Source organism: Onychomys torridus, chromosome 20 (genome assembly GCF_903995425.1).
Source record: "Onychomys torridus chromosome 20, mOncTor1.1, whole genome shotgun sequence".
In the NCBI taxonomy this organism is placed as follows: Eukaryota; Metazoa; Chordata; class Mammalia; order Rodentia; family Cricetidae; genus Onychomys; species Onychomys torridus.
Window position 1 is genome coordinate 29,528,041 of NC_050462.1, and position 25,599 is coordinate 29,553,639.

The 25,599-nt window shown below is 38.4% G+C and overlaps 1 protein-coding gene across 1 annotated transcript in view; it reads right to left on the reverse strand.

The window, feature by feature from the left end:
• Positions 1-25,599, reverse strand: part of Nav3 (neuron navigator 3) — a 762,474-nt gene that overhangs the window by 524,828 nt on the left and 212,047 nt on the right. The window contains exon 2 of the mRNA XM_036169458.1: positions 4,011-4,414. Within this exon, the coding sequence (XP_036025351.1) occupies positions 4,011-4,082 (72 nt within the window). The 5' untranslated portion in view covers positions 4,083-4,414. The remainder of the gene's footprint in view (positions 1-4,010; positions 4,415-25,599) is intronic.

Sequence of the window (25,599 nt, forward strand, 5' to 3'; positions counted from 1 at the left end):
ATTTCTCTAAGATTCTTTTTATTTACTTATTTTTCTCTCACACAATACATACCGACCACAGTTTTTCCTCCGCCCATTCCTGTTTCTTAGATTTACTCTCCTTAATTCTGAAAAGATCCACTCCGCTGCTTTATCCATAATAAAGGGTTACTTTTGATAAAACTGTGTTCATGAGTCCTTTTAAATCTTAGGTATGTCCCCTTCTGTTCAAACACAGAAAGCACTACTTAAAAGAGTCCCCCAAAATCACACATTTTCTAAAACCTCACTTTTAAGGTTATATGCGTTTGATTAACTGATAATTATTTTTGCATTTGTTTTATTTAGTTTACTAAGATTATAATATTCAGGAAATGAAATTCCAGGAAAAGTATCCACCAAGAGCAAGGGTATCAGTGCCACTTTAAGGTTGGGGCATGCCACACAGAAATGATGGTTATTGTTAGAGAACCAGAACACCTAAGACAGTAAGCACAGATTTTTATCTTTGTGAGAAGACAATGTATTAATAAACTGCAAGGAAGCAACATGTTCCTGAGATCACAGGAAGTGCTGTAAACAACCTCTTTCCTCTCATTCATCTAATCACCTTGATATATGGCTTGCAAACTCACACACTCAGAAAAGAAACAGCTTCCACACAAAAATGGAGCACTAACAACATACATTCCACATATTTTTTTTAAAAAAATTAAAATCAGGCAAGGTGTTTGTAGACTGAACAAGAAAGTAACTATAGTGGATGGAATGGGTACCTATGAGCACTCTGGTTTATAATATATTATTTTAAATATCTAATGCACTATAAAGTCTATGAAAATAAGATACATGTGTAAAAATATTGGTGAAACATTCACCTCTGCAGAAGGTGACAGCTAGGATGTGCACATTTTATTTCAAGAGTGTAGAACACTGGACCTGTGAAATTCATTCATCATGAAGGGCTGCAAACACTTCAAGTAATTACAAGCATAATTTTATCATCTCTGCTAGAAATTATATGATGGCAAACCTGAGGTCAGTTCTTTGTCTACAAAGATTTATGATAATACATTTCATTTCCCACTATAATGCAAACTCACAAAAGTGTCATTGACACTAGATGTTCCAGCTGACAGTTAACAAATTTGAATTTTAAATGCCCTGGAATCTGTCTGTCTATTCTCTCTACCTACCTATCTCATGTGCATCTATTGTCTGTCTAGTTATCTATGTATCATTCATTTCTCTATTTAACTATTCATCCATCTATGCAACTTTTTAACTTATTTGTAGGTTTCATGTACCAATTGTCTCTCTGAAATATCCAATCAATGGGGCAGTCACAGGGTCATTAGAACCCATTTTCCATTCTTCCTCCTATTCATTGAAAATGTTCTCTCTCCTGCACTTCGCCTCCAAAAGGCTAGAGTAAAATAGCCTGCAAGTTTGGAACACAGTAATCCCTAAACACAAAGCTGGTATTTCTAATTTTCCCACAGAATTATGACCTCTCTATGCTTTTTCTAAACTCTATTAGGGTCAGTACATATTTCATGAGTTGAAGAGTCTTTTGTGAGTTGGCCTGGGAAATCTGCACATGGATACAAACTATTGTTTAAAGTTTCTACGAAAGCAATGTGAGGAACTCTCTAAGAATTCATCTTGTTCTCTGGCTTGCAATCCCTTTTATGTTAGGAGAAATTTCCTAATGCAGGAAATGAATTAACAGCTTTCTCCTAGGTACTTTTCTTTCCCGTCAATAAATCGGGGTGTTTAGCCAAAGTGAGGCTTTTCTAGTATTAAGTGTTTATTCTCTGCTCCCTGCTCTTTGCCTACACAACAGTAGGTAAATTGCCATCAGTGTTAAAGACATTTTAAAAAGTATAAACAAGATAAATGATTAACTGACTCCTTCCTGCAGGATTCTTAAGATGCTTGTAGCTCAGGAGTAGAACACTTGACTAGCCGACAAGTAGCCCTGGGCTCAATCCTTCTGGGCACTACCAAAATGAAGAAAAGAAAGCAGGCAAGTAAAAAGGAAACAAAAAAAAAACTATAGAGCATGCCTTTCGACGGAAACCAACCATCTCTTTTGAGTTAGCAGCTTATGGACAATAGGAAAAAAATGTTCTATACTTCAATATAAACTAGTTATAATTAACAATATTGTTAGAAATGCACCCATGTGTAGAAATGCAAAATTTACATGCATGTGGAGGTGAAAAGTGGTTCTAGTATCCTGGACTTTGCTGTTCTTAATGTTTTCTAAAATTGACTTTCCTACAAGTACACCCATAAATGACTCATAATAGCCATCACCCCCAAGAATAGAGGTGCCCACTGTTGTCTCTTTTAATGGCTAAGGGATGGGTGTGCCTCTGTCCTAGGAAGGGTAAACAAAAGAGCTAAAGAAATTAATCAGCAATTGAGGCAGCATAGGCTTGCTAAACTTCTTAACTCTGAAAAACAAGGAACTAGAGTCTTTGGAGAAATGCAGAGTGACCAGTAAACAAACACAGTTTCTAAGATACATGTCTAAGATCAGGTCTTTTTTATTTCTAATTCTCTCATACATTACATTCCCAATGCAGTTTCCCCACCCTCCACCCAATGCAGTCCCGCCTCCCTCTGCTCTCTCCCAGATCCACTCCTTCTATGCCTCCCTTCAAAAAAGAGCAGGCCTCCCAGGGATATCAACCATACATGGCATAACAAGTTACAATAAGACAAGGTACAAACCCTCATATCAAGGCAGAAGCATGGAACCAGGAGGAGGAAAGGGGTCCCAAGAGCAGGTGAGTCAAGAGACACCCCCACTCCCACTGTCAGGAGTCCCACAAGAACACCAAGCTACACAACCATAACATATGTGCAGAGGACCTAGGTCAGACCTTTGCAGGCTCTGTGATTCTTGATTCAGTGTCTGAGTCCTTTTGAGCCCTGCTTAGTTGATTCTGTGAGCTATGTTCTTTTCCTTGACCCCCTCAGACTCCTACAACCCTTGCCCCCTCCTCTTCCGCAGGGTTCCCCAAGTGCCAGCCAATATTTGACTATGGGTCTCTGCATATGCTCCCATCAGTTGGCAAAAGCAAATCTTAAGCATGTCCCTTTGATCCTTACCTACTTAAAAACTCCATTCCATTTGTCTCATTATTCTTGTTCATGTCCCTTAGCCACTGGGTCCCCACATACTTGTCCTATCATAGTAAGAGTCAATGAAAACATTCCATAAGGTAATTTATTTATTATTATCTGGGCCTTCTTTCCCAGACATTATCTCTGACCCTTCTTATAAGTGCCCTTTACATGGTTCTCACTACAGCACAATATCTGAACAAGGAAAAGTTTCTTCAAAGGTAGGATATTGAATTTAAGTGTAACCCCCTCAGGGTTCCAAGCATCTTATTCCAGTCTCCAAACTCACTCTTCCAAAAATGTCAACATCACTCCCTTCTTGATATATGTCTATCTGTTGTTTTGACATAACACATGAATAGTTCAATATAAGCTCATATTTGCCTCAACTTCTGGGAGAATTGTAAAAGTCTAGGTTGACTTGCCCCAAGGATAAGAAATGGGAGTTTAAATGAACCTAGGCCTTCTCATAGCAAGAAGGTAAGTGTTCTCTGTAGCAGAAATTTAGTTCATCCCACTCTATCCAAGTTGCTTTACTCTTGATATATGAGAGCTGGTCACATGATGTGAGTGCAGCATGTTACTGGTCACTAGCATTGAAGACAGTACACAGTAATACTTGATACACTATTATAATATTGATGTGTGCATATGTAGAATATAATATATATCTATATCGTCTAGAGGACCCTAGAAATAAAATCTCCAACTGGCAACAAAGTCCAGATTCACAGCACCATGTACTACAAAACAGGTTCATATCCATGAACTAACATGCCATTTTCCCTTATCTCATTTTACAATGATAAAAATTCACTCTAAGCATAAAAGCAGATGAAACAAAGGGTTGTTTTGTTTTGTTTTGTTGTTTTGTTTTGTTTTATATCTCTTACCTTCTTCTGGTCTTCTAGCTTGTGACTCACCGGATTCTTCCCATGTCTGTTCATTTCTGAAGATAAATCCATCACATTAGGTCCTTGCCCTACAAAATTCAGTCTCTTCAAAATGGCCGCAAACTAATCCAAGAAGCAATAAGTAGGAAAATACTGGCACGCCACATGTCCCATCACACTCTGGCTTTGAACTTCATCTATTCCAAGGAACGATCAAAAAATCCATGGATTGAATGAAAAAAGGGAAGTTTGCAAATTAGTTCCAGAACCTTCCAAAACAGCATATCTGTAATGCTGACTTCTCCTAAGTGAACTATTCATCCGGGTACATCATGGCCAACTGCTACCTCTTCCTTTCTTCAAAATTCTCCATTTTAATACAAAAGTACAGTGCTCCTATATACCTATAAGAGAATAAAAACAACAGTTAATTCTCAGTGCTTTGTTAATGAAATAAATTCTTGTCTGAAATTATCAAATTTCATATTACAATTACATATACTATTATATATTAATATATAATGTATAATAACTGAATAAAGCATGAATAACAATAGTTAAAAGCATTATTCTTTGTTGTATGATAACTATGACACCCATTAAAAAACTAAACAGGGACCTATATCACACTGAAATAGAAATCAACAAGTGATATTCATGTAGTCTACCAAATAATAGTTTTAGAAAAGATTGCAAAATGACCAAGCACTATGCCACATACTTTTCAAAAGCAATTTTATTTAAACTTTAAAATGAATCATTAAGATGCTTGTTATCCCTCTGCTTTAAGATGAAGAAATGAATGTACATTTTTACAAATCTAATTATTACTAAAAGAACGAGAATCCTAATTCCAATTGCTTTAGCTTTAAAACCCATTCTCTGTCCTAGATGTTTTTCTTGTCAATTCATATTTCATACATTGTGCACAAGGATACATGAATAAGTATGGCTGATGCTTTGGTGCATCACATGCATGCCATGTATATGACCATTTTTTTTAAAGTATTACACAATTCAGTGGTCTCCAAACCCAGTCAAAATAATGAAATCACTGAATAACAATATTTTTATACTCAAATTTGTTAAAGTGTAATATACACCCAATAGAATTAATCCATTTAATGAGTTTGAGAAATAAATGCATCCATGTAAACCTAATCATAAGCAAAACACAGAACACTAGTGTTTTCCAGTCAGTCCACATGCTCTATCTCAATCCCAGACAACAATTGATCTACGTTAATCACTTTAAGCTTGCATTTTCTGGTACTTGCATGTTTGACATGACAAAACATTGAGTTTTGTAAATGGGAATCTTTCTTTGAACATCATGCTTTGGAGATTAACCCATGTTGTTACATGTATCAGTCATTCCATTACTTTTACTGAGAAGTAATTTTGATGTATAAATATATCATTCTTCATTTAGAATAATAATCTTAAACATCTCCAGTCCTACTAATTTAGAACCCACCTTCTCAAAGTTTTCTGAACTTGTCAAAAATGGCTTCACTTAAGTGCTTTCTCAACCACTGTTCTTACATTTCAGCCTTTAGCGATTAAACTTTAAAATCACTGCTCCAGCCCCTAAACTCAATTTAGGCAACTGACTAGCTGCTGCCTGAATACATTAAACAATAGGAAACTTACTTTCTAAGACAGTTCTTTATAAAAAGAGGAAGTTAAGAGTCTTTAATTTTAATTTTTGTGTTCTGTGTATATGGATGTTTTGCCTACATGTGTGTCTCTACACCATTTGTGTGCCTGGTGCCCACAGAGGCCAGGAGAGGGCACTGGATAACTGTGTGCTATCATATGGGTGCTGGGAATCAAACCCAAGTCCTCTAGAAGAGCAGTCTTTTTAGATCAATGTTCCCAGCTTTGAGACTAAGTCCACCTTTCTATATGTCTGTTCTTTTGATGTTTCTCATAATAAATGTGCATGCAATGTTTTTAGTTTCTATTTCACATAATAGCTCAAGTATAATTCTAAACAAATTAACTCATCCTAGCACATTCAGAACCTCTTGACCACCTTGGCTACTTTCTTTGGATGAAATTTCACTATTGACTGGTCTATAAGTACACAGGCCAGTTATGCCTGGCTGGCTGACTTTGAGAACTCACCACCAGAGCCTAGGGTGCACACCAGTTCAAGCATCAAAAAAAAAAAAAAATCATACAGTGGAGAAATTTTGAAATCAGCTTCTAAACTGTTCTGTGTATCTCCCCATGCATTGTTTCCTCTCTTGATATTTCTGGTGGTCTTTGCTCGTTTTTTATGTCTTCTATTCTGCTATGTAAGAATCTTACTTTATAAACTATTTAAGTGTTTCTGGGACAAATAAAAGGGGGGGTGAGGGGAAGCAAGGACTTGGATGTAACCAAGAACACTGCCAGTTTGAGTATATGAAAAACATCTAATGAAGAACCACTGGGATTTGGGGCTGCTCAATTGCCTAAGGACCAAGACTCAGGAAAGCAGATCCACCTTTAGTTATGATACATAAGTAGGAGGGGAAGCTGAAGACATGGGTTAACAAATAGGAGCACTTGCTGCTCTTCCAGAATCCTTGTTGGGTGGCTCACAACCACTCGTAGTTCTATCTCTTGGGTATTCAGTGCCTCCCTTTGGCATCTGTGAGCACCTACACATGTGATATAAAGAGTCAGAGACATCCTCACTTAATAATAATGTGCTTTTCCTTATACGAGAATTCCTACTTCTTAGTGCAGTAGCTTACAGAGCTTTGCAAGCCTGCCCATTTCTCTGAATGACTCAGAAAATCACTCTTTTCTCCTAAGTTTTCTCTAAGCATGCTTTTCACAACACGCTGGGCTTCATTCCTCTCTAAAACTCATCTCTACACCATTTGGCTGCTTGTCAACCATGTGGCTGACCCCATGCCCACCCAACTCAAAGGGTATGGCTTTCTGTCTTCCTCTTCTCCATCTCCTTCCTCTGGGCAGCTGCTGAGATTTGGTTTGCTTGATTTGGAGTTTTCCTTTTAAACCTTAATGCAATTGTCCCTGAACTTCAAAACAAGGAGGCAGGGAGTAGGGGCTTCACCTTATCAGCAATATGGAAAAATAGAGATTGAAGATCCAAACCTATGACCAAGATCTATGATTAACATCATTAAAACAACCCAAGAAATAGACAATAGCATCCTGACCTGGCTTATGACTTGACTGAAGGAAAGGAAAAGTGAGTGATGTGTAATTTTAAGGATGCTACTGATGGAATTGGTAATTAACTAAATGAGTTCATTGTTTGATGGCTCCTAAAGATATAAATGGCATAATTACCTAAGTGAACGAACTCATGATGAAAGCACTTTGGTGAAACAGGTTAAAATATACTTGCTACAAACTGTAACTATTACCAGAAAATTTCAAACGAATGTCACTGATTAAAAATTCTTAAAATACACATGAGCAAATTGAATCCATCAGTGTAAAAAATGAATAATATATAATGTCTACATTTATATTATCCAAGGAATGAAAGATTGGTTTAAGTTTTTAAATGAATCAGTGTAATTTACCACATTAATGAAATAAAGAAGAAAAATGGCACACTCATGTCTAATGGAGTAGAAATATAAATTGATAAATTAAACAGTGACTCATGAGCAAAGATTTCTAGGCAAACATAATAGAGGGAGATATTTTCATATCTTTATCAAGAATAGCATTTTCATACAAAAGCAGGCATCACACATCTTGGTTAAATATTTTTAAAACTGCTCATCTAATCAAGAACAACACACATTTACCTCATAACAAATATTCTCTTCAACATTAGACTTAAAGTCCTAGTTAGGCAGCAAGACAAGGAAATATAACAATAAGAAGGAGGAGAGGGAGATGAAGGAAGGTGGCCAAGCAGCAGAAAGGAATAATTAAAACTTATTTGCAAATGTTTTAGTATCTACATATACATGCTAAACCCACAGACTAATTGCTAAGATTAATGAATGCGCTTAGACTGTCTCCTGGCTACAAAGTCACCATTTCCAAATCCCTTCTTTTTCCTTCTAATATCAGCAAACATTGAGAAAATGGAATTTTCTTCCATTTTAAAGGGTCAACATTTACAGCAACATTAAAAAATATCAAATGCTCTAGAAAAGATCTCACAAAACACTAAGGCTTCTCTGATGAAACAATTGAACAATGACAACCACAGCAGATATGCTAAAGAGAATGTGGAAAAAACCCACAAGGCCTCAAAACTACAAAGAAAACCACAAGCTACAAAAGGATGCTAAGAGGGATGAGGTGGGGATGAGAAGGGATGACAGTATTGAGGAAGAGAATGTGGGGAGAGACAGCTGGAACTGATGGACATTTCTGGCGCTACTATAAGGAAACGTAGTGTAGTGGAAATTCCCAAAAGTTTATTAAGGCAATCCTCATAAAGTCTCCTAATAACAGGGGAGTTAAAGTCCCAACTGGCCATTTCTTGTCACCAAATGAAACTTCTGATACCAGGACTGGGTTACATACAATTGAATTGTTGGCCAAAGGGGTCCCATGAAAGTCCCCAAACCACCCAACCCAGGTTGCTTTCTGCGAACTGACAGCAGGGCCCCATTTCCCAGGACCACACCCCTGTAACTCACTGAGTAAGGAGAAATCTAGCTGGTGTCTACATAGAACCTTCTCCCCTACATTCTAGCGTCTTTGGAATGGGAAGGTACTCTGCAGGCTAACAAAAGAGAAATGTATACACCAACCCAACAACAAAATCTTTCATCTGCAATCTGTCCTGCCTACAAAATATGCTGGGGCAATGGTGGCACAAAGCTTGTGGGAATAACCAGTCAGTGTCTGATTTGACTTAAGACCCACTCCACAAGATGGAAACTATACCGAAGATGGCTGAGGTAACCAAGAATCAGAGCCTAGATATCCCAGAGATCTAGGGTAAAGCCAAATACTACTGGTCTTTAAAAAACTAACAATAAAAAGACTTCTAATGATATTCTGCTATTCTCATAGACCGGCATCATCAGAGAATCTTCCTCCTTCAGTAAATGGGAACAAATAAAGAGATCCACAGCCAGACATTACTCAGAAAGTGAGACCTTGGAACACACAGCTGGCTCTGAAAGGGATGTCTCCCTCCACTCAGAGCTCACTGAACCCCAAAGAAGAGAAGACAGAAAGAGTGTACGAGCCAAAGGGGGTGAAGATCACAAGGAGAACAGGTCCCTCTAAATCAACTGAGCAAAACACACAGAGCAAGAATAGGACCAACATTAGTCTGTGCCAGGCCCTCTGCATGTATATTACAGCTTTCAGTTTAGTATTTTTATGGGATTCTTGAATGTGTGAATGAGTGGGTCTCTGATTCTTGTGCCTGTCCTTGGGCTCTTTTCCTTCTGCTGATTTGCCTTGTCCAACTTTGAAGTGAAAGTTTTTGTTTGAAATGGATAAAAATGAACAAACTACAGATCTATTTCACAATGTAAAAATCTCCCAGACACTGATGTTCCAAACCAAATTAACTCACACGGAATGATTCATTTCTATAAAGCTGAAAAGCTTGTGAAAGAAATCAGGATAGTGGCTACCTTTGATGAGCTGGGAAAAATATTTTTTTTAATGTAATAAGAAAGCAGACTGAACAAAATGATGAGCTAGCCAGTAAGCATCACTCCTCCATGGCTTCTGCTTCAATTCCATGACCATGCCTTGGGTTCCTGCCCTTCCATGATAGACTGCAATATAGAATTATCATATGAAATAAACCCTTTCTTTCCCAAATTGCTTTTGGTCATAGTGTTTAGCACAGAAAGAGAAGCCATAACTAAGAGTTCAAACAGAGGTACTACATGAGTGGACAAGGCTGCTCCCAGAGGACCTAAGCTATTAAAACTTGACATGCCAGGCATAGCATACCATCCCACCAGATCCTCATCAGGAAAGCCCCAGAGGTCTCTAAAACAACACAGCCTATCGTCATTGTTCTTAGTTATCCACCCCAACTGTAGCATAAGACGTTCTTGCTAAAGACACCATATACTTTGGCTATAGGCCATAAAGAAATCCTCTTCAAACCAACCATAAAACTTCCTCCCTGTTGGCTAGTTTTGATAGTGCCAGAACATGATACATTGAGAGCTCAGCAAGAAAAGACATGAGTAGTCTTACCCCAGTGCTGGATACTACATGCTACAATATAGAACATACAGGTAAGAAGTACACACTGGTACAATGGTGCTATAATGGTTATAGCATGAGCAACTGATTTCAGATTGGATCTGAGACTTGCTCCACCAGAGGTAATTCATACATTGTACTGTAAACTTACTCAAGAGCCCATGGCTGGTGAGGTCACTGGCTCTGGGATTAAATCTATCATTGTTATTTAGCAGTTATGTTGTCAAACTGTCTTCTAAGTGTTGCTCCTTATAGCCATAGATGAGGGATGCTCCCAACCATGGTCAGAGAAGCTTCTCCTTATAGGGGGTACCACTCAGGTAGAGATATGCATACCTGGTCACACTTCTGAGACTACGTGTTTAAAACTTTATCACCTTCTTCCAAAGATTCTGACAGCATTATGGAAAGGGAGATAGAATGTGAGAGCTGAAGGCTAGGGAGGGGTGTCCGAAAGGATTTCCTCTGGGTATGACATAACTGTTGCACTCATGAACTCAGAGCAGATGTGATCTGGACAAGACCTACAGAAAAATCAAGCCAGCCAAAATTTCAACATGGATGAGGGAGGATCTCAGAAAGGTCTCCTCCCAAATGAGGAGCTATGGGGGTTGATAGATGCTGGGGAAGGCAGAATTATTCTTTTTGGAAGGTGTGGTCACTAATAGGTTTCACATGCTCCCAGGGATGGCCCACACCCATGTAAATACAGACAGCTCTAATTATAAGAGGTTATGAATTTGAGAATGGCAAATTTAGGGAGGTCTCCTGGGAATTAGAGGAAGAAATCCAGGGTGGTTATTTTCATATTTAATCATATGTGTGTAGAACTCTTAAAAAATTAAGTCTTAAGATAAGATTTAAAAACTTCCAAAAAGACATTAAATTTCAACTCTAATAAAAAAAATTGATAAAACTTACTACAGTCATACAGAATACAAAAAAGACAAAAATTGAAACTATACATGTGTGTAAATGTATACAGGGATGTGTGTGTGTGTGTGTGTGTGTGTGTGTGTGTGTGTGTTCAATGCTTACATACCAAAGAATTCTTACAAAAATAAAGATGACTCAGTAAAATATAAACAAGATGAATAATTATGGAATTTAATTTAATTTATACAATGACAAACACACACATTAAATGGCAAAGTGTAGGTCAGCTCAGCCATTGCCGGCAGTCTATGGTGGAGTTATCTTTGTGAATTTCTGGGGACCTCTGTAGCACTCTGCTTCTCCTGATTCCCATGGTGTCTTCATTTATCATGGTATATCTTCCCTGTTCTTCTACTCTGTTCCTGATCCAGCTCAAACCTCACACTCCACTAAGCTCTCTTTGGGAGGGCCTTGGACCTGCCTCAACTGAATGTACCAGGTTCTGCTGACTCCCCATGGGAGACTTTTCCTTGGAGAAGATGGGAATGGGGGGTGGGTTGGGGGGAAGGCCGGGGGATGGGAGGAAGGAAGACAGGGGAATCTGAGGTTGATCTGGAAAATGAATAGAAAATCTAATTAAGAAAAGAATGGCTAAATGGTAATGAGAGGACTGCTATGTCTAGTGCATTTCTGGAACACTAATGTCTTACATAGCAGAAGGTAATGAAAGTTGAAAGGTTGCAAACAGCAAATGTTGAGAAAGAGGGGAGCCGGGCAGTGGTGGCGCACGCCTTTAATCCCAGCACTCGGGAGGCAGAGCCAGGTGGATCTCTGTGAGTTCAAGGCCGGCCTGGGCTACCAAGTGAGTTCCAGGAAAAGGCGCAAAGCTACACAAAGAAACCCTGTCTCAAAATACCAAAAAAAGAAAAAAAGAAAAAAAAAACGAGGGAAACATCACTCTTCCAAGTTGTGGATTACTGTAGAATCAGCTGAAGCATTTGGATATGTTATTTGGCAAAATTCAATAAAGAGGAACTTTTGCAGATCTTTTGACATGTTAACTGAAGTGTGCATACTAGAAGGGGATGCCTAAGACTAAGCATTATGCCTCCCTTGGTGCTAGTAAAATATTAGAAATATTCTTAATTTGTATCATCAGAAATTTAAGATTAGTACATTGTGGCATGTATCTGTTTGCATGTTGTATGGCATTAAGATGAATGAAGATCTATATGATCATGTGTTCAATAGGTATTTATATACTTCACTACTTATGAAACACTAGCTACAACTTAGCAATACTTACAAATATGGTAAAAACATACAAATTTCTAAAATTTTATTAAACTCAAATCAGGATATGAGGGTTAGGGGGTAAAGGAAAATGATGCAAGACAAAGCTAACTGCTGAATACACTGAATTATATATTGTTTTATTTGGTTTCATTAACACCTGAAAGAGTTTACAACAAAAAATTTTTTAAGCCTGGGCTATGAGTCCAATGATTAAAGGACTTGGAATCTCCATGCTTAAAGAAAAAAAAATAGATGGGCAGATCCTGGGATTCCCATTCAAACTACCGTCCTTGGTAAGAGCTCAAGGCTGATGAGATACTCTTTAAAAAAGGTGGAGGACCCCTGAGAAGTTCTATGTAAAGTTGTTCTCTGGCATCCACGTGTGACACATATGCATGTGACCCCTCCATACACATGTAGCCACAGGAATATGCAACCACATACATAGGCATACACATAGTGAAGAGACAGAAAATGTGAAAGTAATTTTAATAGACAAACCTAGCAACAATAGAATGCTAGGCATGTGATCTTTCTGTAGGGGCATGACACCTCTATATACATATATTATTCTGAAGTAGATGGAGGGCCTATGTAATCACTCCATTCATTGGTGAGTACTACTATTACTTACTGGTGTCAGTGATGATAAATATCCTTTAGTACATTGACATGACACAGCTAAAGAAAAAATGTCCCATGGATCTTTGTTGACAATCAAATTGTATGCAATCAGCCCACTGGACCACAACCATAACCTCTTGCCATGATCCTTGGAATATCTCTTTAAAACCATTTCTCCATAGCCCATTATGCCTCAGAGACTCTATGAGGATGAAGTACAATGTTCTCCCCCAATTCCCTGTTTCTAAGGTGAGTTTCCAGGTCACCTCTCCAGCCAAGGAGTTTGGATCCCTCAGGTGAACTCTGCAAAATCTGTGCACTCATTCAGCTACTTATAAATAAACCTGCCTTGCTGTGATTCTCAAAAATGCCACCTTACAGAGATGGGTTGCTTTTGTGGCACCAAAGGTAACTTAGCAACCAGAGTCAACAGTAACCCAGAACAATTCGGTGAGTTAGCTTTCAGAAAGCAGCAACCCAGTTACATAAAACAAAACAAGCTGTCCTCTTGTGTACCCAATACTCAAAGACATATCAAAAAAGCTGGCTTGTATTATGCTTCACAGCCCAGGGTTTACATAAAATCCTATCTTTCTTCTTGTGATGCATGGGAGAAATAAAAACAGTAGAGGAAACATTATGTTCCTTGCTTCAGAGCTATTCGGCTTCATTTCTGTAGCATGAAAATGGTGGGTTCTTTACCACTTTATCACATAAATTGGCTCTGCAGCCCACATTTAAAACAGCATACACTTGTCTTCAGCAGGAAGTTTGGACTTGATTAGTTCAAGATAAAAGGAAGCAAGGAAGTCTGAGTATCATTCTGAGCCAATAATTGTATGTGTAATGGAGATGGAACAGTATAAAACATTCATATTCTTAGGTACTAATGATAAGTGGAAGAAAGCTTGTATCTTTCAGCTAAGTTTGTTTATTGCCTGAAAACTCAATGTAGTAATTCAAGGCCAACTGACAGGAAATTACAGTTTCCTGGCTGACATCAATTCGATCTTCAGTAATAGTTCTGAAATGGAGTTCCTGAGCTCTCAAGAGAGGGAAAAGCACACACAATATTTTCCAATAACTTGGGTCACAACTCAGATGCTGTAGCAAACATTATGTGGAGAAAATTATGATTTATCTTTACAAACATGCAGTGCCTTATTATGTCATTTTAATCAAACCTTTTATTTGATCAAGTTCTTATATTTAATCTGTACATAAACTGGGTTGCTTAGGGAAACAGGCTGCCATAAGGAGATTTGAAATTCATGACTGTTTCTTGTTGCAATGGCAAACCAACAATCATTTCATCTACATAATCATGAAAGTAAATATACTAAGAACTAGCAATCTAAGAAGTTTTTAAATTTTCAGCTAAAATATATATCTTGACTCTTTGCCTGAATTTCTTTTTCCTGGCATCCATTTCCTTTTTACATCCATGCTTATGCCCACACCAATGATACTATTAACATTCAATCAAATTATCCTAAGAATAGACTGCTAATTGACACTGAATATCCATGCTCTAAGAATTAGGAAAGTCTAGCTGTGTTCATCACAATGAAAGTCTTCATTTCACAGTTTCCCTGTTTGAATAATCTGCTCCATAATGATGCTGTAGACACTAGGATGCAAGCATACGTGACATATATCATTTTCTGATGTCACAATTTTAAGAAGAACTTGCCACCATCTTCTTCCTTTCCTCCTTCTCACTGACTGGAAGACAGCATCAAACAGGTAAGGCAGCTTTGACCATCCAAGTAGGACAAAACCCTAGAGAATCACAGAGTAACATGACAGAAGAACTTGGGATTCTGGAACCGAGCCTCTTCCCTAATCTGGAACATGGAATCACCTTTAACTTGTTAGGAAGCTAAAAAAATAAATGCTGTATTTTAGTAAATTTCCCTTTACCTTAAACACTATGGAAATATTGACCTGATATAGGATGTTAGAAATTGTACCAGAAAAATCTCTCCTCTTCCTGTCCCAATGGTTTGACTCTTGGTTTGCCTAATAATAGAAAAGAGAAGATTGAGGCAAATCATTTTAAATTGCTTGCCCCTCATCTCCAGTAACACTGTAAGAAGAGAGCAGCCCCTGGTCCATGGAGAAAAAGGAAGTGGGGTTAGAGAGTGGTTCAGTTGGCAAAGATGGTTAGTGCTCAGGGTGATGCTTTGCTTGACTTCAGTCTCAAAGACCCACATGAGTAAAAGGAAAGAATGGACTCCAAAATTCCTCCTCTTCTCTGTACACACTACATTAACTTATTTTTTTATGGAAAAGGAGGAGGAAATATATAGTGAAGATAGCCCTAAACCAAAACCATGAGATGATATCAAGCCCTGCTAAAGATCAGCTGACCTATAAAAAAGAAAAAAAGCTTGTTTGTTTTTTTATTATAAAAATAAAAGGCTATAATATAGGAAAAACATTTATTTTCTAAAGATTCTTATATTTAAAATCCTAAAATTTATGTGTATCTTGATAATTTCTGCCACTTACTTAGCCTAGGCCCTGAGTGAAGACCTTGGTGAACATATGTGGAGAGAACATTTTAGGAAATCCAACATGTATGAGAACCAGACTTGGGTTCATCAAGCCATTCACTGGTTAGTGTATGTGGCATCTTTTACAGAAGGCACTGGTTTTTCACATGCATACATTATTTTTATTTTTGGGTTTTTGAAACAACCTTTCACTATGTAGCATTGGCTGTCCTGAAACTCACTCTGTAGACAAGGCTGGCCTTGAACTCATAGAGATCTGTCTGTTCTACCTCCCAAGTTCTGGAACTAAAGATGTGCACCACCCCTGCCCAGCTGTCATTCACTTATTTTTGTGGATGTTCTAAGTAAAATGTTGTAAAATAAATTAGCAAATAAGTCTTCCCAAGAGACTTTCCTTCTTAGCTAGGTATGACTATGTGACACACTTCTGGTTAAGGGTTTCTAGGCAAGACTCACAGATGCTACTACCCTTAGAGAAAACAGAAATTTGCTCACCTGCCCTTTCTCCATTAACTAGCTAGATTACAAATAATATGGTGAAAGCAGCCATCTTGGACCATGATATCAGAGCTGCACACAGAGAGGAATTATACAGATCGTCATAGAATGGGATTGCTGGGACCATCTTATCATGTTTAGGGTTAAAGGAAATTCTGTCTCACTATCCTCCACTTCATCAAGGTTTAACTGAATTTCTTTCTCAGTTCTGCTTAGCTAAATTCCTATGAGTCACTTTTAAGTAAATTTGGTCTTCTATTCCATCTCATTATCTTCTCTGACTCTGGAATACCAAGGCCACATGTGAGCCACTCAGCAGTATCCTGGCAAATATAGTTCCAGAAAGTATGTTTTATTGTGTTTCTATGTTCTAATCCCACACATTTTCCCTAGTCCTTCTTCTATTGATGTCTTTCTCCTAGAACACATATATATAAATCAGAGCATGGCAATCTTAGAGAAGAAATGGAATATTAAAGGATACAAGGGTATATTAAAGGTATATTCCTGTAACTCTGTATTTAAGACTTGTAAATTCTTAACATTTGATTTCAGCACTTGGTGGTAAATTAAAGTATTTAGAATTTCTGTGTATCCACTACTTGTGTGCTAACTCAGTCACTGTTACCATAGAACGGCCCATTCCAAACTGAAGGGAGAGAAAGAGATGGAAATACAATAGAGATATACATACTCTCCAGAGTACTAAAAGAGACAGCTGGGGGTGGGAGCATTTTGGGGTGAGGTAGAAACCTGGTGCAAGGGAAACTCCCAGGAATCTACAAGGATGGCACCAGTTAAGACTCCTAGCAGTTGCAGATATATAACTTGAACTGGCCATCTCCTGTGACCAGGCAAGACTTCAAGTGGAGGGAGAGGGAAACCAACCCAGCCACATAATCTTCGACCTATTGGATGGGGTGGAATGGAATAATGGTGGTGCTGAGATTGTGGGAATGACCAATCAGTGACCAGCTCAGCCTGAGACAAAGGCCACAAGAATGAGCCCACCCCTGATACTGCCTGGAGAACGAGGACCCAGAGCCTGGATGACCCTGAGATCTAGGATAGACCCAAACACAACTGGAGAAAAAAAGTCAATGCAATGATGCCTAACAATATTCTGCTATACTCATAGAATGCTGCCTAGACTAGACGACATCATCACCAGAGAGGCTTCATCCAGCAACTGATGGAAACAGATAGAGATACCCACAGTCAAACATTAGGCCAAGCTCAAAGAATTCTGCTAACAAGAGGAAGGAAGGATTGTAGAAGCCAGACAGGTCAAGGACAGACAATGAAAGAAAACCCAGGGAATCAACTAACCTGGGCTTGTAGTAGCTCACAGAGACTGAACCGACAACCAGGAAGTCTTTGTGGGACTGACCTAGGGCCCTCTGCATAGATGTGACATTGGTGTAGTTTGGTCTTCTTGTGAGACTTCTAACACTAGGAGTAGAGGCTGTCTTTGACTCTTTTGCTGGCTTCTGTGACCCTATTCCTCAAAGCATTGCCCAGCCTTAATACAAGGGGAGGAGTTTAGTCTTACTGCAGTTTACACATTTGGTTGGTATCCATGGGAGGCCTGTACTTTTCTGAACAGAAACTGAGGAGGAGTGGATTGGGGTGGGGGTGTAGCGAGCAGAGGAGAGAGGGACTGGGAGGAGGAGAAGGAGGGAAAACTGTAGTTGGGGTGTAAAATAAATAAATAATAATAGATAAATAAATTCTTTAAAAGACAGAGAGAAACAGGATGCAGATGAGGAGGAAAGGCAACAGCGTAACAAAGAAGGCAAGGAAAAGAACAGAGGGGAAAAAAGAAGAGAGAGCAGGATGCTATGTTGGGATCTTGTGGGAGAAGGTCTACGGGGATATGTAAATATCCCCATAGCAATACTATGGGGAGCAGATAGAGAATGAGAAATCCAAGAGCTCTTTGGAGTTTGGGAGCTGAGAAATCAATCTAACTGAAGTGGAGTCAGTGTGAAAGGGCAGGTAAACCAGTTGACCAGTTGATGGATCTGTACTGCTACTGTGGCCAAAAAAAAAAGAAATAATTCACATACTCCACAGATTTCCACCTTCAAGGAAGTTTACAGCAATTTGTAAAAGCAGATTATGTCACCCCTGCATCATAGAAAAAGCCTTTATGAGGCGATGGTCAAAGCCTCTTTGAAGTGATTCCATCCTCAGTAAGTAAGAAGTCTCAATCTTCTACAAACAACAAACAAGCAAACCCAAAACATCTTTATTGATTCAAAGGTGGGAAAATAATCTTCCCAGTCTAACCTTTAATTGTGAAAGACTTGTGTTTCTCTTCATAACAAGAAAATCTAATTTAGGAAGGAATGATATTTTTAAAGGAAATGGCTCTGAGAAATCCATGGAACTCAAATAGAAAATCCTTGGTGCATGAGCTGGCTGTTTGGAACCTTGGGCTTACACAGGGACACATGCTCAGTCTGGAAGGAGGGGACAGGACCTGCCTGTACTGAATCCACCAGGTTTAAATGAGTCCCCAGGGGTGTCTTGGTCCTGGAGGACATGGAAATGGAGGGGAGGGGCTGGGGGGAAGGTAGGGGGAGGGGCAGGAGGGGGGAGGACAGGGGAACCCATGGCTGATGTATAAAATTAAAACACATAATAATAATAATAATAATAATAATAATAATAATAATAATAATGGAAATCCTTGAAAGGTATTTTAGGACTTAACTGTGATTTTAAAATCAACCTCTTAGAAATAATGAGAATCTCTTATTTCCATGGAGGATTTCAACAAAATAATTTTTTAGAAAGCTGTAACAGTGTTGAAAATGTTCTCTTTCTATAGACCTGACAGGAAACTGGTTAAAAAAAAAAGTATCTCACTTTGGTTTGAAATAGTTTTCCAAATGTTCTTTTAGCAATAGGTCAAGGGACTTCTGAAGGTCATCACATACACTCTATGCACCACAACTGAAAACGTATAAAATGATTATTGACAGTTTTCTTACACAGCTTATGCTGCAGACTTAAAATATTCTAGAAGATGAACAAGTATCTCAGCCATTTACAGCACTTACTGCTCATGCAAAGGATAAAGAGTTGGTTCCTAGAACCCACATGGTGGTTCACAATCATCTGTAACTCCAGTTTCAAAAAAATCTGACATACTTTTCTGACCTCTATGGGCACTAGGCACACACACAGTAAATGTGCATACCAACATGCAAGCAAACATATACCTAAAATAAAATAACATAAAACAATAAAAATAAAGTAAGTCAGGCAGTGGTGGTGCACACTTTCAATCCCAGCACTCAGGAAGCAGAGGCAGGCAGATCTCTGTGAGTTTGAGGTCAATCTGGTCTACAAAGCAAGTTCCAGGATAGCCAAGGCTTCAAAGAGAAACCCTGTCTAGAAAAAGCAAATAAATGTTTTACAAGTTTTAAAGTAATAAAAACATACTAAAAACTTACTTGATTTTCATCAAGTACAGGCTTTCAATATGTGTTAATAAGAATAATTATAATTTATGTTTGCTGAATAGTATGATTTCATATTCTAAAATGAATAATTTATATTAAACCAAAAAATTTAAATATGTATTTTAAAAACCAGTAAACTTTCAAGTGCGTATTCCAAGGCCTGGTCCTAGATCAGTGAACAGACATAGGCCACAAATTCTAAGTACACACATGAATATCTTCATCTGATCTAAATTTCAACAGTATAACTCACTGGTGCTCTTTCAAGGTAGACTACCTCAGTTTAGTATAATTTTTTTTCTCTTAGATCCTGTCATATAACACTATATAGGTGAGATGTCAAGTTTTATTTCTACAATGTAGGATGAATAAAATAATAGCAAAAGTTAATAGGGAGCATTTTTAAAAAAAAATAAATTGGCATAAAGGAAATACATATCACATGGAAAGTGAATTTGGGATATTAAGAATTTTATGTATGTCTAATGTGTTGAGGAAAATTATTTCAGACAGATTATGCAAAGGAAGACTATCTTAATGGACACAATTCGAGCTAAGAAAAAGTTTTCAAATTTGTGTTACAGCTACATTGCCAATCTGAAAGGATTTCTCATGACTAATACAACTGGTTTCCATTCATAGACCTATACCTTATTCTAGTGTTCTGAATGCAACTGGGCCAAGAACACTTCTTGAACTTTGCTTCCAGTGGCCAGTGTGTTTGAAACTTAGTCTCTATATTGTTGTTGGCAAGCAGGGTGGTCTAAGAGTTGGGGCCAAGTGGGAGGTCGTTGGGTCCTTGTGGATATGCCCTTCAGGGGATGTTAAGATCTCGGTTTCTCTCTCTTCCCTCTTTTACTTCCTAGCAATAAGGTTCAGAATGGCTTTTGTCCCACCATATAGTTTCATCATGATGAGCTGTTTCCAGACTAGGGAACTAAAAGCAACAAATGTGTCCAATCTTGCAGTTCAACTTCTAAAACTGAAGCAAAACCATCCCCTTTCTAAGTCTGATATGTCAAACATTGGTTTAGTGTTAGAGCATTGACTAACTACACACTTTTCTGGAGGAATAAAAGCAATATGAAAATGTATAGTTGAGTTTCTGCCAAAAACCAAAATTAAAAGAAACTTTGGATACATTTAAAGCAAATAAGAATTTTGTAATTGTTTCTGCTTAGGGATTATAATGCTAGAAAGCTGAGTAGCATCTGGAGAAGTCCTTCAGTCCTGCCACTGAAGAAATCAGCTTGGGGGATAGATTCCATGTAGATGAAATTGCTGTGTTTGCCCTAGGATGCCACAGTACACAGAGAAAGGAGGAGGAAGTCTGGTTTCTTCAGCAGCCATTTCTTCAGTAAAACTATTCTGGTGTTTTTCTCCATTTCTCTTCTGTACCTTTGCTATGGAATAATCCTTCTGCGTGTTGTGAATATTTATTACTCTCATTGATTAATAAAAAAGCTGATTGGCCTATAGCAAGGCAGAATAAGTCTAGGAGGGAAAGCCAAATAAGAAGGGTGGAGTCAGGAGAGACACTAGCAAGCTTCCCAGGAAGCAAGACATGCTAGAGGACAGGTAAAGCCACAAACCACATGGCAATACATAGATTGATAGAAATAGGTTAATTTAAATGTAAGAGCTAGCTAGTAATAAGCCTGAGCTATTGGCTAATTATTTAAAATTCATATTCAGCCTCTGGGTCAGTTATTGAGACAGGGAAGTCAGGACAGGAAACATCAATTACCTCTCTTCTTTGGAGAAGGGTAGGAAACAGTGCCCAGAAAGAGAATATGATAATAAGGGAGCTTTGTTTTTCTAACCTGTACCACAAGCTCATCCTATAGAAGATACAAAACTTGTTACTCTAATACAGGACTGCACACAACTGAACCCTCAGTATTCACACACTTACAATTCACAGTAGTTAATTGTTTTGAAACTCCCAAAGTGAGGAGATAAGTGGCTTCATGCACTCACCTGCCCATCCCAGGGAGAGTCTATCCATTATCAACAGATGTTCTGTAAATTAGCATGCTCAGAGGGCTATACAGACAACCTGAGTCACCACCACTCTGTGGCACAGAAATCTACATGGTTATAAATTAAAGCTGTGCATACATAAGAGTTTGTGATTTACATATGGACAGGAAAATATAATTACTGGTATGACTCAATCATCCAACATGGCTTCTTGATTTGATCAAAAGACAGTAGCAACTCAAGGCTAATACAGGCTCCTACCAGCAGAATAATGATGTCTGTCTTACACTATATTTGGGGAGATGTTTTGAATTTCTTTTTTGAGAAAGAGTATCATTATACAGTGCTAGACAGCCAGAAACTCACTATGTCAAATGCTGGAATTACAACAGCAAGCTACCACACCTGACTTACAATATACTTTTTCTTTTAAATAAAGAGGACACTCTAAAATAACAAAAATATATTCTATAGTAATATAAAGGGAAATAGTCGTTTATTATATTAGTAAGCATGACTGAATATTATGCATAATATAAATACAGAACTGGTAGACTAGAGCACTTCTTTACATCAGCATAAACAAGAAAGACGCGATGAGCAAAGGCCATGTTTGCCACTATATTATGGGGATTGGGAATTTTTGAGTTCGATAGCAATCTTGTGAGAACACAGTCATTTATGTAGCCTGACCTCAACTAAAAATATTAGGAAGCATATAACTGCAGTTATCTTTGCAAAGTGGAACAAGAGGTTGATCATATTTCCTTTTACTTTTATAACTATCTTCTAAAAGTAAATAAAAGGGGACATTGTGATAGACCTGTGTTTTTTTATACCAACCATCCACTTTAATCCTTAAGGCAAAATGCCTTGCATCTACACTTCATTCCCTTTTCTTTTTAACATACTTCTTTTGTTACACTATAAGAACAACAAATAACCAGCAAATAAAACACTGGAGCAAAAATCATAACCAAGAGAACCTCCAGGTTGAAGTAAAACAATAGGCAATATTAATAATAGAGATTATGATTTCACTACTTATTGTTTTAACACTGGAGACTTTAAAATCTCCAGTTTCTGTTGTCATGTTACTTATTTTACCATGCATTAATCAAACAAAATAATAGGTCTCTAGATATTCTCATACCTGTATACAAGGTACCTCAGTCACATTCACACATCCACTTTTATAGCCTCTCTCCCCAGAGTCCCTTTGGTAGCTCTCATCATTATCCTTTTAGTTTCTCTGTTTTTGCTCTTTAGGAAAACATGTGAGTCTTTGAACCGTAGCTTAGAAATATCTATGAAACACAGATAAATATTCACAGCAAGGATACTGCTCTCTTCTCCACACATGAATGTATATTTTCCTTCTGCCTCTCTACTTCACATTACTAGTTTCTGCATGTTTTAGCATCTATTTACACTTCCTTTGTGTAATCCAAAAGAAATTTAAATGTTGAAGTAGTCATGACTGAGGTATTTGCAGACTTCAGATCTACTGAGAATTATCTGCAGCTTACAGTGTAGCTTCCAAATATGGGTTCTATTTAAAAGTTCTATTTGAGAATTGAAATAAACTATTTTCTAAAGGGTATAATGTCATGGCCCTTTTAAGAACTGTATTAAATTTGAGATTGGAAAGAGAAAGTAAAATAAGCTTTTATCTAAAGCTATTACCTGCGTCCAACAAAGGCTACCTGTTGGGAAATGAAGACGATCTGTAATAAGCAGTCTCTCAGAGAGGTTCCTGATTATAAATGATGTAACTTTATTCAGCCTTAGTCTTCAGGATAGGACCTTGGTGTTTTATGGGTCAAATACAGTATAGTCTCTTACAAGTATCAGGGAAGGAACATCTAGGATATGGAGACTAAACATGAATGTGGTGATATATTGTGTACCCTAATAAACTTGCCTGAGGGTAAGAGTGTAGCAGGAATCTTAAATGGTCTTATTAATAAAACCAAACCTGAGGCCAGTTATTGGGGTGAATGCTGGAAGATCAGAGAAGTAGAACAAGCCACAGCTACCTCACCTTGCCAGTTCCTCAGCTGCTCTTGTTTCCTCAGACTGCAAGCTTCTGAGTCCTCATCCAAATGGCTCTCAGCTGAACTGCTGCTTGAAAGCCTGAATGCTTAACCAGCCAAATGCTTCTAGTTTCTGGTCTTCATGCCTTATATATCTTTCTCTTTCTGCCATCACTTCTTGGGATTAAAGGTGTGTGTCTCCATGCTGGCTGTATCCTTGAACATAGAGAGATCCGCCTAGCTCTGCCTCCCAAATGCTGGGATTAAAGGTGTGCACCACCCAGCTTCTGCTATGGCTTGTTCTGACCCATTTTCTAGCCACCATTTTTGGCTCTGTATCTAGTGGCTGTCTATTCTCTGACCCCAGATAAATTTATTAGGGTGCACAATATTTTGGGGAACACAATACCACCACATAAGAGGACAGAGCCAACCACTAGATTAGAAACAGAGCCAGGCAGTGGTGGCACACACCTTTAATCCCAGCACTTGAGATCTCATGCAATTGCTTGGGAATTACACAAGCCTTTAATCCTATGAAGTAATATGGAGGCAGAGAAAGGTATATAAGGTATGAGGAAACAGGAACTCACTCTCTTTAGGCTGAGGATTTTGTAGAGGTAAGAACTAGTTGCTGCATGGACTATAAACTAGTGGCTGTGGGGCCCCCATGGGACTGGAATAGGCCCTCTGGATACGGAAGATGGTTGTTTGGCTCAAACTGTTTGGGGGGCACCCAGGCAGGAGGATCGGGATCTGTCCCTGGTCTATGGGCAGGCTTCTGGGAATCCAGTTCCTGTAGTGTGACGCCTTAAGCAGCCTTGGTGCAGTGGGAAGGGGCTTGGACCTGCCTAGGCTCAGTGTGCTGGGCTCTGCTGACTCCCCATGGGAGACCTCGATTTGGGGAATGTGAGGATATGGGTGGTCTGGGAAAGAGGGCTGAGGGTGGGAGGAGGAAGGAAGGGGGTCTTTGGGTGGTATGTAGAATGAGTAGAAAATTTCTTAATAAAGAAAAATGGAAAAAAACAAAAAAAGAACTTACCCAAAGAGGGGGAGAACTAGTGGCTGGCTGTTCTGCTTCTCTGGTCTTTTAGCTTTCACTCTGATATCTGGCTCTGTTTTATTATTATTATTATTATTATTATTATTATTATTATTATTATAAGACCATCTAAGATTCAAACAACAAATGAACCTCTTCTTTCTGAAAGTTTTCGGCTGATGGAGAAAATTTAGCAACTATTTTAATACAAGAGCTCAAAGCCAACTGTGGTGACTGGAATGAAAATGACCACCATAAGCACGTATGCTCAAACACTTGGTTTCCAATTAGTGGAACTGTTTGGGAAGGATTAGCTGGGGCCTTGTTTGCCCAAGTATGTAGCTGGGGCAAGCTTTGAGGTTTCAAAAGACTAGTGGCATTCTCAATGTGTCCTCTCTGCCACCTACTGTTTGTGGATAAAGATGTGCAATCTCGCTGGTCCTGCCTCCACACCTTTGCTCCACTTTCTTGGACTCTAACCCTCTGATACTAGAAGCCCAATTAAAATCTTTCTTTTATAAGCAGTCCTGGTCACGGTGTTCTTTCAAAGCAGAGTTTCTAAAACACCAATCATGCTCTCTTTTCTGTTATCAAATCAACCAGAAAAAAAAAAGGGGGGGAGTGGGGAAGGCTTAAAGATGAAGAGAAAGCACAAGTACCAAAGGGAGAAAGAAGTAACTCACAGTTCGTTTCCACCAAGGAAGTTGTACTGCATAGCAGAGAACTTTCAAGGGATTATAGAATCAGCAAAACTGTCAAAGAGGGTTTCTTATTTAATCCAGACCAGTTAAATACTTACAGAAATCCTACTATGTGCCTTCTTATGTCAGCCTTATAAAATCTAAAAATAATACTTCTAGCATTCTAATTAAAGAGGAGGCCATGATGAATGCTATATATAGGCCCTCCTGGAAAGGACACTGTCTTCATTTGTTTTCAAATCATGAAAACATGGCTTGAGTCACAACCACTTGCTTCCTGCCAAATCAGACCATGAAATGAATGTGTGGACTGTGATGTTCCTTTTGCATCTGGCTATTGTCAGCCTTGCAGACCTAGCTGTTGACA